The 14,354-nt window shown below is 34.7% G+C and overlaps 1 protein-coding gene and 1 long non-coding RNA gene across 2 annotated transcripts in view; one reads left to right on the top strand and one right to left on the bottom strand.

Moving 5' to 3' along the window:
* The window catches only part of LOC113105438 (protein NDRG2-like), a 36,615-nt gene that overhangs the window by 15,789 nt on the left and 6,472 nt on the right, over positions 1–14,354 (bottom strand). Inside the window, exons 2-4 of the mRNA XM_026266505.1 lie at positions 5,765–5,845; positions 4,715–4,756; positions 4,508–4,613 (exon numbers count right to left, since the gene is read on the bottom strand). Coding sequence (XP_026122290.1) covers positions 4,508–4,613; positions 4,715–4,756; positions 5,765–5,839 — 223 coding nt within the window. The 5' untranslated portion in view covers positions 5,840–5,845. The remainder of the gene's footprint in view (positions 1–4,507; positions 4,614–4,714; positions 4,757–5,764; positions 5,846–14,354) is intronic.
* LOC113105492 (uncharacterized) lies at positions 910–3,010 on the top strand. The gene is made up of 2 exons (XR_003292368.1): positions 910–1,716; positions 2,436–3,010. It is a non-coding gene; the product is annotated as an uncharacterized LOC113105492 (long non-coding RNA).

A 14,354-nucleotide genomic window follows, 5' to 3' on the forward strand; every position in this document is an offset into this window, starting at 1 on the left:
ACCTGCAATTGCTTCCTCCTCTCTTACGAGCCGTCACAGACACACTCTTGCAGTTTAAATCTAGATTAAAGACCCATCTCTTTAACCTGGCATACACATAACATACTAATATGCTTTTAATATCCAAATCCGTTAAAGGATTTTTAGGCTGCATTAATTAGGTAAACCGGAACCGGGAACACTTCCCGTAACACCGTACTTTCTACATCATTAGAAGAATGGCATCTACGCTAATATTAGTCTGTTTCTCTCTTGTTCCGAGGTCACCGTAGCCACCAGATCCAGTCTGTGTCCAGATCAGAGGGGTCACTGCAGTCACCCGGATCCAGTACGTATCCAGACCAGATGGTGGATTGTCACCTAGAAAGGACCTCTACATCCCTGAAAGACAGCGGAGACCAGGACAACTAGAGCCCAGATACAGATCCCCTGTAAAGACCTTGTCTCAGAGGAGCACCAGGACAAGACCACAGGAAACAGATGATTCTTCTGCACAATCTGACTTTGCTGCAGTCTGGAATTGAACTACTGGTTTCGTCTGGCCAGAGGAGAACTGGCCCCCCAACTGAGCCTGGTTTCTCCCAAGGTTTTTTTCTCCATTCTGTCACCGATGGAGTTTCGGTTCCTTGCCGCTGTCGCCTCTGGCTTGCTTAGTTGGGGTCACTTCATCTACAGCGATATCATTGACTTGATTGGAAATAAATGCACAGACACTATTTAAACTGAACAGAGATGACATCACTGAATTCAATGATGAACTGCCTTTAACTGTCATTCTGCATTATTGACACACTGTTTTCCTAATGAATGTTGTTCAGTGCTTTGACGCAATGTATTTTGTTTAAAGCGCTATATAAATAAAGGTGATTGATTGATTGATCGATTGATTGAATGGGTTAAATGCAGAGCACCAATTCTAAGTATGGGACACCACACATCACATCCTTTCCTTTTCTCCTTTGAATTTGAGAAGTTATGACAAGCAATAAGAACTACTTTTTTAATTTAGGCAATTGTTAAGCTAGGATACAAGAAAACATAAAAAAAATAAAAATAAATCTCACACACACACACACACACGCACACCCACACACACATAAACACACATCACTGCTTCAAATCATTCTTTTGAGTCAATTCTTTGCAATTCATATTTTGAACTGATCACAAACTGGTCTGAATCCAATTTTCAAACTGAACCACACTACATCAATGTAAGCCGTTCTCCATTCACATTGTGTCCTGATTCTCTGCTTATTAAATTATTTTGGAGATTTCAGTGTAGACGAAGGCTTCTATTAATCATGATGTTGCACAACTTGCATCTGATGATTTTAAAAATAAAGAAACCTCTAGCTAATAAAACAGTTGGCGTCTCATGGATTTATTTTGGTACTCGTGCACTTTGACTGGTTAAACACACTCATCAAGTGTGAACCAAAATGGACTGAGTGTGAAGAGCTCATCTTGTTTAGTGTGATGTGCACAACTGCTTTTAAACCACCTATATTATTATTAGATTAGAACATTTATATTGCAAGAAAGGCGTTAGTGGGGCGTTAGTGGGACATTTCCAAGAAACAGATCGTATTTTCACACCTGCCTCATTTAATGCAATCAACCCAATAAATAGCCCAGCGAGCATCTCAGACGTGACTTTCTGAACAGCTGAGACGCTACGAGACTTTTACAGAATCTCAAGAACAGCAGTGAAAGGTAAAATGTTCTGTTTTCTTTGTAATTGTGGTTTGTAACTTATAAAGCAGTTTACTTATTTGTTTTTTCATTTAATAATAATCCTAGTGTTAAAATTAAGACGGTGTGTGAACTTGAGTGGAACTGACTTCATACATCCATTGAAAATCACCAAAAAACAACGGATTCAAAGACACTGAGACTTAAAACATGAGGAAGAAACATGAAGATCCTGCAACAACTGAGAATCAATCTAATGAGTCACATTCAGATTTAGTCCAAATTAGCTTTGGGGCAACTGTATGTAATTAAATGAAATTATGCTAAATTGAAAATGTATTCATTTATATATCAATTCCATGAAAATTAATGTGTTGCTTTTATTTGTTTTACACACATGCTTATGCACTTGCTCTTTCAAGTATTTAAAGTTTAACACAGTGGATGGCATTAAAAAGTTATTTCATGGAAAGAAAATACTCACAGTACTTCAAACTTATAACAGTCAAAGACAAGAATATGAAAGCAAAATATGCTGAGCTGTTAGTGCCTGGGATCACTCAAGTTTTATTTTACAACCAACTGGTCAGTCAGTCTTTCAGATTGCCTAAATAGTCCACAATTGTGAAAAATTGTACTTTATACAGTAACGCCTCTAACACAACTCACTTTCAGTTTTTGGTGTTAGTCTTACTAATTATTTGCTTACTCTTCCTGCTCTTTTCTCCTGTTTGTCTCAGGATGAGATCTGCAGTTCCTTTCTCACTCCTCTTCTTTCTGGCTCTCAGCGCTGGAGCGAATCACCAGAACAATGACCGATATGCTGAATTCAAGAAAAAACACATTCTCCCGGCTGATTTTCAAACAGATAGTGAAGCTGCTTGGTGGAACCACCTAGTGAACAATTGTCTCTGTGGTAGAACTGAAGTGCAGTCCTTTATCAAGGACACTGAAGAAAAGATTAAAAAAATCTGTGATGGCGCTGGTAAAAAAACAAAGGATAACTATGTCAAAAGTACAAAGCTTTTCCAAGTGTACAAAATTGAAAGCAAAAATGAAACATCAGACATGTCTTGGAAGTGCATCATTGAAAAATGTCATACAGCCAAATATTATGTAATTGTTCAATGTGAGGACAAACTACCTGTGCACTATCATGATCAACACGCTGAAAACAAACATAAAGACATTTGCTATTTTACAACGATTTAATTTCATAATGGTGTTTGTGAAAGACTAAATGATGACTGAAATGTTGTTTTAACCATTCATTGAATGTTATGTTTAAATGATATCATTCCAAAAAGCTTTTTTTCTTAAAAAAAAAAAAAAAAAACGGCAAATTTATAGCTCGAATAAAATGTAAGTCATTTCAAATAAAATATGCAAAATTCAAAAATGCATCTCCTTTTGTGAAATCCACTGCCTCAAAGTTTTCACAGAAAAACAGAAACTTTTGGAAACATGAAGACATTTATATACGATTACGACAATATATGGTTTTTCAAGTCATCTCCAGCAGGTGATAAATAAACTATATGAATAATACAGTGCTGATTGACATGGCATTTATCACAGTATAGAAACGATTCTGCCTTATTATGTGATAAATAGTGTTTGCAGGATATAAACAAATCATTTTTATTTTTTATCATCCAGCAGATATAGATTTCTAAGCCAAAGAAAAATTTAAGTTAAGAAGACTTGAACAGTAAGCTTGTTAATGTCGTTTACAGAAGTCCCTTCTGTTCACCAAGTACAGCAAAACAGTAGCATTTAGAATTGTTTTACTAGCCCATTTAAAATAGTTTTCTGTTTGAATATATTTCAAAATGTAATTTATTGAACATCCTGGATCTTTTTTTTTTTTTTTTGCTAATCTTTATTCATTTTTTTTTTACCTGTGTGCAATGCAGACGTGTGTATGGTCAGACATTCTTCACTTCTATTGCCTTCTACAACTGCTTGATGTTTGCCATTCTTTTATTTATTGTTTTATTTACACCAGAATTAAAAAAAATAAAAATAAAAACACTATTCCGCTTACTAATAACTGGTCTGTGATGAGATCAGACTGTAGCTGTAATATATTCTACATTTACATAAAAAGGATACATTGTTTTTTAAAATGTTTTGATGTCAAGTGTTGATGAACAAGTGTTCCTGTGCTCATCTAGGCTGGGTTTATTAAATTAAAAATACAATAAAAAAAAAAAAATTGTGAAATATTATTACTATTAAAAATAAATAAAAAATGTGTGAATCTCTGTTAAAATATAATGTATTTCTGTGATGCACAGCTGTATTTTCAGCATCATTCCTCCAGTCTTCAGTGTCACATGATCTTCAGAAATCAGAATAATATGATGATTTGCTATTTAAATAATGTTGCTTAATATTAATCTAACATTAATGTTTGGTACAGAAGTTTGGTAAGATTTGTTTAAAATAAGAAATTAATACTTCTACTCTTGCAAGGACGCAATAAACTGACAAGTGACATTAATGATAAAGTGACATTTCCAATGATATTGAAAATATTTATATTCTTTATTTCTTAACATCACTTATTTTTATTCAAATAAGTTAGGCATTGTTGAACAAAGGGAACATTATATTTAGGGCATCAAAAATAATAATCAGTTCCAAAAGTCATCTATTTTTATCAACTTTCTATAAGTTTCCCTGAAATCTTTGTTTGATGGTTTGAAGAAATGACTGCCATTTATTGCTGTTTTCATTTAGGATGTTTGTGCGAGTGTTATTAAGAGAACAACACATTTTTTTGCGTGTGTGTGTATGTGTGACTCACTGTCCATCCCCACATCATGGAAGGTCAGTATGGCAGGTCTGCGTGTGTTTCCAGCGCCGTGGACCGTCACATGCAGCACACCGTGAGGCGTCTCCACACTGTATTCCTGCACAAACACAGAAACAGGTCAGAGTTCAGCACAATCACACTCATGCATGCACAGCTCCAGATGATGATGATCTAAAGTATGAATCATGTCTGTCTCACCTGGCCGTGATCCAGAAGTATTCGGGCCGCCATCTCTGCGTCCTGCATCAGAACAATCACAATCTCAATATCAGAACATCTCTGTTTACTACAGGGACAACACAACACCTCAAGCTGAGCTCAGAGAAACAGTTTGTAGTTTACTGAACCCTCAATGATTGTGCTCGTTGACAAAACCAGCAGCAATGTGTTATTAAACATCTCCAGAGGTCCTTAGAGTTTAATGACTTTTTATTTCATTTTTATTTTTATTTTTTAGCACTTCACATTTAAACTTAATGAAAATGCAATATGTTAAATAAAGTGTGTAAAAATGTGTCTTTTATTCAAGAAATATATATATATATATATATATATATATATATATATATATATATATATATATATATATATATATATATATTATGAATTAAAACTAACAAAAAGGAAAGTAAATGATAAATTATATAATAAAAATATATAATATAAGTATAAAATCAATCATGTAAATGCAGGCTGTCTGGTTGCCAAATAACGTTGAAATTTATATATATGTATATATTTGAGTATGTTGAAGTTCTATGAATGTGCAGCCGGTGGCAGCACACATCGGTTAATGACAGATACATTCATGGGGTGTGTGTGTTTATTTGTTTATGCTACATTGTGAGGACAAAATGTTCCCCCAAGGGTAGTAAAACCTGACATTTGTGACACCGTGGGACAAACAAATTATTAAAAATAGTAAAAGATGTTTATCTGAAAGTGTAACGATGCAAACAGGTTCTCTGTAAGGGGTAGGGTTAGGGTTTGGGATGGGGGATAGAAAATATCATTTGGTCATTATAAAAGTAATAGAAGTCTATGAAATGTTCCAACAGTTCACAGAAACAAGTGAAACAAACGTGTGTGTGTGTGTGTGTGTGTGTGTGTGTGTGTGTGTGTGTGTGTGTGTGTGTGAGTGTGTGTATGTGTGAGAGAGAGAGTATGTGTGTGTGTCAGTGTGTGTGTGTGTGTGTGTATCTGTGCTTGTGTGTGTGTGTGTGTGTGTGTGTGTGTGTGTGTGGTGACCTTCACAGTGTCTGATTGACCCGGCAGTAAAGGCTTCTCCTCTGTGATGGAGATCTCCTGCATTTCAGTCGTCATGATGATCTGAAACAGAAGAACACATCGTAAACATCCGAACAATGAGACTCCGTCGGGCTTTACTCTTCTTAATCAGACATTTACAGCAGGAACAAACTGACAAAGAGAGAGAGAGAGAGAGAGAAAGAGAGAGAGATGACTTTAATAAAGTCTTCTGCAGAAAAAAAACACTAACAAAACTATGTTCTGACAACATTTGTTTAAGTGAGTGTCAAGTGTGAAAACAATTAATAGACTCAATCCTTAATGAATCGTTAAAGATTCGTTTCACAGTGTGTTGTGAGTATGAATCATCCTAATGACTCACTGAATCACTTGGAGCTTCTTCAACAAACCACATGAAATCAACAACTAAAGCAAACTGTAGATTATTAGCTATATTTCATTGCGATACGTCTCAACCACACGTCAACCGTGACATTTAGTTTTTAATTAAACTTAATCTGGACGAGAAGAAACACAGAGAGAGCGTCTGAACAAACATGTAAAGAGAGTAACCCTAAAACACAAGAGAACTGTGATTATACTGTATCTTAATACAATTAATAAAACAAATACACCATAAACTTCTTTACAGTCTTTGTACACGAACTGATTAGAGAGAAATTAATTACTCTCCAAAAATATAAGAGGAAAAAAAAAATCAAAACACACTTTTTTCTTATATCTATCTATTATTTGATTCAATGTAACCCTAAAGTATAAAAGCCGCACCAATGCAGTGATTTGTTCTTCTACACAAATTTTAAACCTGATATTGTAGACTCATATAAACCTGGATATCGCACTGCATGCAGGTGATTTATGGCAATTTAATAATACGGAGGTTTTTTAGTGAGTTATTACTTTGAATTAATCGAGTGACTCACTGAATCATTTGGAACGACTCCTTTGAACCACATGAAGTAATAACGCAAACTCAAGACTTGTGGCTAATGTAAAGCTGAACATCTGTTCCTCACAGAAACATACAAATACTCCTGAACGAGGCTCGCCAGCGACAAACACAACACATTCACCGAGCGTGAGAAGTGTGACGGACTGAAGGTGTCCGAGGAGGACGATCCATTAGACCATGAGAAGACATGTGTTACAGTGATTTTACCACAGTAACAGGGTTAAAGCTGCAAAGTGATGTTTCTAGTGTCACTAAATGTGACTGCAAAAACAGTGACCCGAAAATGACTTTACAACTACTACATATATGGTTTAAAATATGTTTTATTATGACAATAAAACATTTTTAAAAATAACACAAAGAATATGCAAAGAAAGTGTACTTAATTCTTGCAGACTGCTTTCATGATTGTTTCTTCATACTTAAGGACACTTTTAAAAGAATACAAATTAAAAGCTTTACATTGAAGCACACGTTAAAACAATTTTAAACTACTTGCAGACAATATAATGTGAATGAGATAAAAAGTTACTTAAGTTTTTGCGACAAATTAATTATTATTATAATTTATTTTTTTATTTTAAAGTCAATTTTAAATTGTACTTTAGACTCTACTTGCAGACAATAAAATAAAAATGTTACTTATATTGACTTGGTTTTTCATATTGTTTTTTAAAACACTTAAGTACACTTTTAAATAATTTGCATTCAGTCAAAATAAAAGTTAAACTTTAAAGTACATTTGAAATTGTCCACTGAGAAAAAAGATCTACTAATGATCTTGCAGTCATTGTAGTATTAACCAAATAGATTACGTAAGTGTGCTTAAATAACATTTATTACTGTATTTAAACACACTTTTAAATAATTAAAAATCAAAGGTTTTAAATAAAAGTATATTTTAAATATCATATATATTTAAAACTATTTACAGGTGATAAAATGTTTCTTAAGTGAACTTAGACTTTTTTCATGACTATGTTTCTTAAGTACAATTTAAAATAAAGGAAATATCTTACATTATGTTAAATCATTATGTTTTAATCTTTCATCATGCATTGACAAAATATTAACTGTATTTTCAAATGTATTAACTTTATCACCTAATAATTTTTTTTTTTAAAGATTTTTAAAAGTTTTTAAAATGACATTTAAACTACAACAGGTTTATTAATTATATCCAAAAAAAAAACAAAAAAACATTTCATTTAGTTAGCAATAAGTCTATATTTTAAAGTATATTACTTTTTCTGATATAGTAGAAAATATAGTAGTAAATATAGTTGAGTCCGTGTTTTCAGGCAGTATTTATTGATCAGCTCTGGGCCGCTGCCGCAGATGAATGACGTGTCATAAACGAGTCGAGAGGTCATCAGTCATGTGAGCCGTTAACATCCAGCTCTCTTCATCTCCTCGTCATCCTCTCGTCTGCGTCTCTCGTTGCTCTCAGAACGAGTCTCTCAGACGTCAGAGCACACAATAACAGCTAAACCGACGAGGAACAACCACAGAACAACAAACACAGAGGATGAAAGGGAAATAAATGACAGGAAATGTGTGAGAAAAAAAAAAAAGCGTAGGAGGAGTGAGATGAATCTCACAGAAACCTGTCCAGAACATGTCTAGGTCACGTCTAGAGACAAAACCAAAAGGAAAAACATAATACAATTATAATAAGTTTAAAATATAAATATATTTGAAGTATTTAAATGAGCTTAATAAAATGTTTTGATCAAAGAAAATTAAGTCTATTTTAGGAGGGTTTGGAAAAGGGTGTGCTTCTTTAAAGCAAGGCATGATTATTAAAACATTAAACAATAGCGTTAATAAAACATTATTAAACAAAAAAATAAGCAGCATATGAATCTCATAAAAAAATCAATGTCACCTTTACTGACAAAATAAAAATATTTGAAAATAATAAAATTGATCATTTATCAATGAAATTGTAAACATTTAAATTAATAAAAAATATTTTGCTTCAAGAAAATGGATTGTATTTTTAGCAAAGTTTGCACATCGTTAAAGCATGTCAAGAAATGATTTCAACAGTATTAAAGAAAAATAGACAGTGCTAGAGGATTGAGATGAATCTCAAAAAAACCATATTGAGAACATATTTAAATTAATCAAATAAAATATCTGCTTTAAATACTTTTTTTTAAGTCTGTTATTGCACTGAGAATATTGGAGAGAGAGAAGAAGAAAAAAAGCCAGAAATAAGGTATTCAGATAAACAATAATTCAGCTATAATTTGGATGCATAATGGTTTAGTTAATCTTTTTTTTATATATATTAAATATTGTATATTTTATTATTTTAAATAAATTTTCATATATTTATGCTAAATATAAATTTCCTACTTTTGTATAGTTTTCTTGTTGTTGTTTTTGTTGTTGGAGGTTTGTTTTTTATGTTTTATTTTTTTATATAATTCCCCCTTGAGGCCGTTAAAATGAACTCCATAAACATACACACTGTTGAAAATCCAAGCCACAAGGTCTCATGACTCCAATCAGCAGAGATGAAAACAGCACAAACACAGCGCAGTTTGTGTCTGAAGAGACGGATGGAGTTGATTCAGAGCGAGAACGAGAAGTGAAAGCAGGCCACGAGTCTATCGACGGACTCTAATGGATGAATGATGTGAGTCAACGGATCGATACCAGCCTCCAGACGCTCAGATATGACACACAGTCTATTCTGACTCCAGAGCAAACCAGACATGCTAAGACAAGATGATATTAATATTACATGCAATATGCTAATATAATGTGTAATTGAATATGTAGATATATCCCTACATATCAAAGTGCATGAAGAACAGGCATGAATCTGCACAAACAGCAGTGAACAGTGAGTTCATTTACTCTGCGTTGAGCAACACATCTGAATCTGACAAAGATTTCTCTGTTACAGACCCCTATGAGACCCAAGTGACGTGACTGAGTTAAACCATATTAAACAACACTGATGAGGAAAACTGTGCCAGGAACAAACATAAATAAGCCTCTCAATCCACACTAGATCCGCTGTTTAGACAGAAATGTTGCGTAATCACACTAAACATGACTCTGCAGCATTCACAGATGTTATAGTTGTGAATATGAGTTGAATGAAAATCAATGTTTATTTGTGCATGCAATCTGTGTAAACCAACCTTGTTATGACTGAAACTGATCAAATGTTTGGTCTTTTTTTATAATATATACTTTTATTCAGCAAGGATGCATTACATTCATCAAAAGTGACGGTAAAGACATTCATAATGTTACAAAAATATTTCCCTTTCAAATAAATGTTGTTCTTTTGAACCTTTTATTCATCATTCGTCTATACAAATCACATCAACCCCTAACTTTGGAAAGGTTGTATAACTCACTGCATCAAAGCTAGAGTTTAGAAAAGTGCTAAACATTTTCGAAACACTTTGTCATGTTTGAGGAATAACACAGAGAGAGAGAAAGAAAGGTAGATGCAGAGATGCTAGCGGATACACAATCACTGGCCTGTCTCTGTCTCAATGCCTGCTGGTGCCAGTCTTCAGAAACAGCTCCGCTGGCAAACACACTGCTGTTTTCATGTCTTCCTCTCTGTTTTGGTGCCAGCACATCCCTCCTTCACTCCTGCACAACAATAAATGCAGGAATGCCAGAGGAAAGCACGACGCTCCTGAGACCTGCGCCGGTTCCTTCCCAGAGGAAAGTGTTATCGCTCTTTCATCGCTCATGAGCAGAAGAAAACATATCTGCCAACAGAGTCCGAACACCCAGCACAAATCAAAGAGAAAAGAAGTTGATTTTTCTGAACCTATTGGCAGATATTTCTGCTTGATTTAATTACAATCTCATTCCAGTTTCTCAGAAAACAAGATGTTTTATCTGGGATCGTTTTGAATCTTGTGTATGAAAGCCAATTTCTGCCGTATACTAATATCATGTTTTGATAAATCATAATTATGGGATATAAAAAGTCATAATTATGAGATAAATGGGCAAAAATTTGACATGCTAAATCATAACAGAGATAAAAATGTTTTATGCCTATTTAGGCTTTTTATCTCATAATTATGGCATTTTATTTAATAACAAATTTTTGTCATAAAATGGCATACATTCACATTTTTATGAGACAATGGGAGTTATTGTCAATTTAGATTGTTTTTTTTATCTTTTTATCTCATAAAATTTTTGTAATTATGACATTTTATCTCATAATGACTTGATTGACATATTTCTGAATTGTTTACATAATAATGACTTGTGTAATAATTGACTGTCATAGTTTTGTGCACATTATTTATTTCTTTATTGTGCAGTTTAGATCTTCAGATACTTGAAAACAAGACAGAAATACTGAGGATGGAAATGACTCTTTAGTGAGAAGGTTTGATGAAATCATTGCAGTAATATACCAATACTAACTGTGCTGCTTGACTAACAAACACTAACAAGTCAACAGATGACATCCAGTGCAGTAAACAGAGCTAAAGAAGATGCCGTGCCGTGACTACACTGATGAGGTGATGAGTTGTGAGGTTTCTGTGGGTCCAGATGAGACGAGCTGACTGATACCGAGCATTTCAATCAAAGCTGAGGACAGGAGGCTGGAAGAGTCGACCCAAACAACTGAGGATGCTGTGTGCTTCTGTGTGTCCAGAACTAATATTTACAGGATTACACTGATATCAGCAGAGTGTGTATCATTTTACACTGATTACATGCATAATCACAGAGAGAAATGAGAATTACCAGAGCTTACTATCAGCTCACACAATTTCACCCTTGATTTTACAAAAGCTCAAATGTTTTTTTTTCTTTCAAAGAATTTAAAGCTTTTATTATTATTATTATTATTATTATTATTATTATTATTATTATTATTATTATTATTATTATTATTATTATTCTGTTTATCCAGTTTGCACCGTAAAAGTGTTCATGCACAATAAATCATTCTTTTATATCGAACTATCTATCATTTTTGTACTGAGAAGCAAAATAACAGGATATTAAGCAAAGAAAAGAAAAATTAATTAATGCTTAAAAAAAAAAAAACTAAGATCTGCCAATGGGGTCTGGAAAATAAACACACTTCAAAGGGTTAAACAAGCTTACTTGAATCAGAAACTTCCTCTGGAAACTCCTTCTCAACTAAATACATGTTGATTGAAGAATGTTTCCATATTTTACTGAAAAACACTACAATACTGCGGAAGTAGTACCAAAGGTCTCTCTCTAGAAATCTGCAGGTGGAGTTTCAGTCTGGTTGTAGGGCACAACATGTTTAGAGCTGTATTTTTAGGCGTTGTGATAAAGGACACTGGGATATGTTGTGACCGCAGTATTCTCGGCCCAGCAGTTGTATATCAGTGTGGATTACTTTCCTCCAGATGTCAGGCCACACGACTGCAGAGCACCAACACAACCCTCAAGCAATGTTTGGAAAATATACAGAAACATTACGACAGAGATTGACAATCACATCTCCATGTTATCGTACTGTCAATCGAGAAATCATTTCATTGAATATCATATGTAAAGAGAGGTCAAATCTAGAGTTTAACGTGGTGTACAGCCAATCAATAAACCAATCAACCAATCAATCAATCGAAATAGTGCATGTTTGTGTGGGTTTACTCTGCTTTAGGGAAGAAATGCTGAAAAAAATAGTTAATAGTATAGTACCTCCTCAAAGGTAAAGTTAAAGTTAAATAAAATAATACAAATTATATATATATATTTAAAAGAGTAAACATTGTTATATAATACATTTTTATGTTAATTATTATTATTAGTATCATTTTTAAATAGGCTTGAACTTAAACAATTGCAATGCACACACACATATTGCAATTGTTTATGGTTGATGTGCCTAACTGGATGGTGAATTTGTGATGAAACGATGGGTTTGCTGGAATCACAAGCAGTTCTGTCTTGGCAAGGTTGAGTTGAAGGTGATGGTCCATCATCCAGGAAGAAATGTCTGTTAGACAAGCTGAGATGTGTGCATATCTTAAAATAATGTCCAATAATGATAGGGATTTGATGCCGGAGGTGGGGAAATATGTTTTTCAGGAAGTTTAATGTGTCATTAATGCTGTGGGATGTTCAGAAAAGTAATATTTTTTAAGGTAGACAAGCTCAAAACAAAGAAGTATGCTCATACTATAACTCTGAATGAGTTATCAAGAGATAGTCTCCAGACTGTAAACACATTTTCATCATCTCTCTGCTGCTGAGACTCAATAATTGAAAGTGGTTCCACTGCTGTCACTTTAAAAACCTGCTCGTTTTAGTGATGCACTGCCAAAAGATGAAAAGCTCAAATGTTCAAACCAGCGCTGACTAAACTGAACCTCTGCAAGAGCCGTGAGACACTGACACACAGCACAGCTCCACCAGATGAGTTTAAACCCTCATCACCTACACCAGCATCAGTGTGAAACGCTCTGATCTCAAGAAAAACATTATTTACTTCAGATACTATAACTTATGAATTTGAAGAATCGAGCACACACAACGGAGCACCTGTGTTGACTGTTATACTTAATGGCTCACTAACACACACACACACACACACACACACTGGTAACAAAAACACATCCTGAAATGAGAAAGTATTAATAACACGTAATCTCCTCCCATCAGCTGCAACTCGCAGTGTGTGTGTGTGTGTGTGTGTGTGAGTGTGTGTGTGTGTTTATCCGTTTGCTCTTGACTTCAAAGTTTGGATGACAAAGAAGAGAGAATGAGCCGCAGGAGCCTCCATGGAGATGAGGAAAGATGCCAGAGCGCTCAGTGTTGTGTTGCTGCTCCTTCACTCGTGTGTTTCCCACAGAGATGAGCAGCCACACCTCTGATGGATTCACTACAGCAACTATCTATCTATCTATCTATCTATCTATGGAACAGGTTGTGTTATTATTGACGCAATGCACCTAAAAGCTGTCGAAGACAACAGAAGAGCACATTGTCTCACATGCACACAGTAGACGTGCGTAGCATACAACAGTTACAGTGACTCGGGGAGATGTCTGTGCAGATCACACACACTGCAGGTCACACACACTCCCGACAGGTCACACACACTCCCGACTGGGTCAGAGGTGTGCTTGAATCCCCAGTCAGAAAGGCAAGGAAAACAATAACAAACTCTACAGAGCCTCTAGAGACATTAGTGGTGGGAGAAAAGCTCGATGCATCGAGATTCGTTATCTAACGATCCAGAATCGATTCTCAAAAATTCAGAATCGATTCTGTGTTCAATTCAAATGCGAGCGCTGTCAAGACTCACTTGACCAAACAAAAAAGACGGTGATGGACTACCGTTCATATGCTGGTGAATTAGCTTCGTTTAAGATAAAATGGACAAACTACGACCTGCACCATCTCATTTAAAATCGGATGTGTGGCAACATTTTGGATTTTCTGAAGACACAGAAGATAAAAGCCATACTGTGTGCAAAGTCTGTAGCGCCAAATTCAAATATTTCGGCAACACGACTAACATGAAGAAACATATTACGCGGTTCCACTTCCACTCTTCCAATCACGAACACTCCCGGTTACATTCAAAGGACCCTGGATCAAGTAGCAAAGCTTCCACCGAATTCT

Source organism: Carassius auratus, chromosome 7, assembly GCF_003368295.1.
Source record: "Carassius auratus strain Wakin chromosome 7, ASM336829v1, whole genome shotgun sequence".
Taxonomy (NCBI): Eukaryota; Metazoa; Chordata; class Actinopteri; order Cypriniformes; family Cyprinidae; genus Carassius; species Carassius auratus.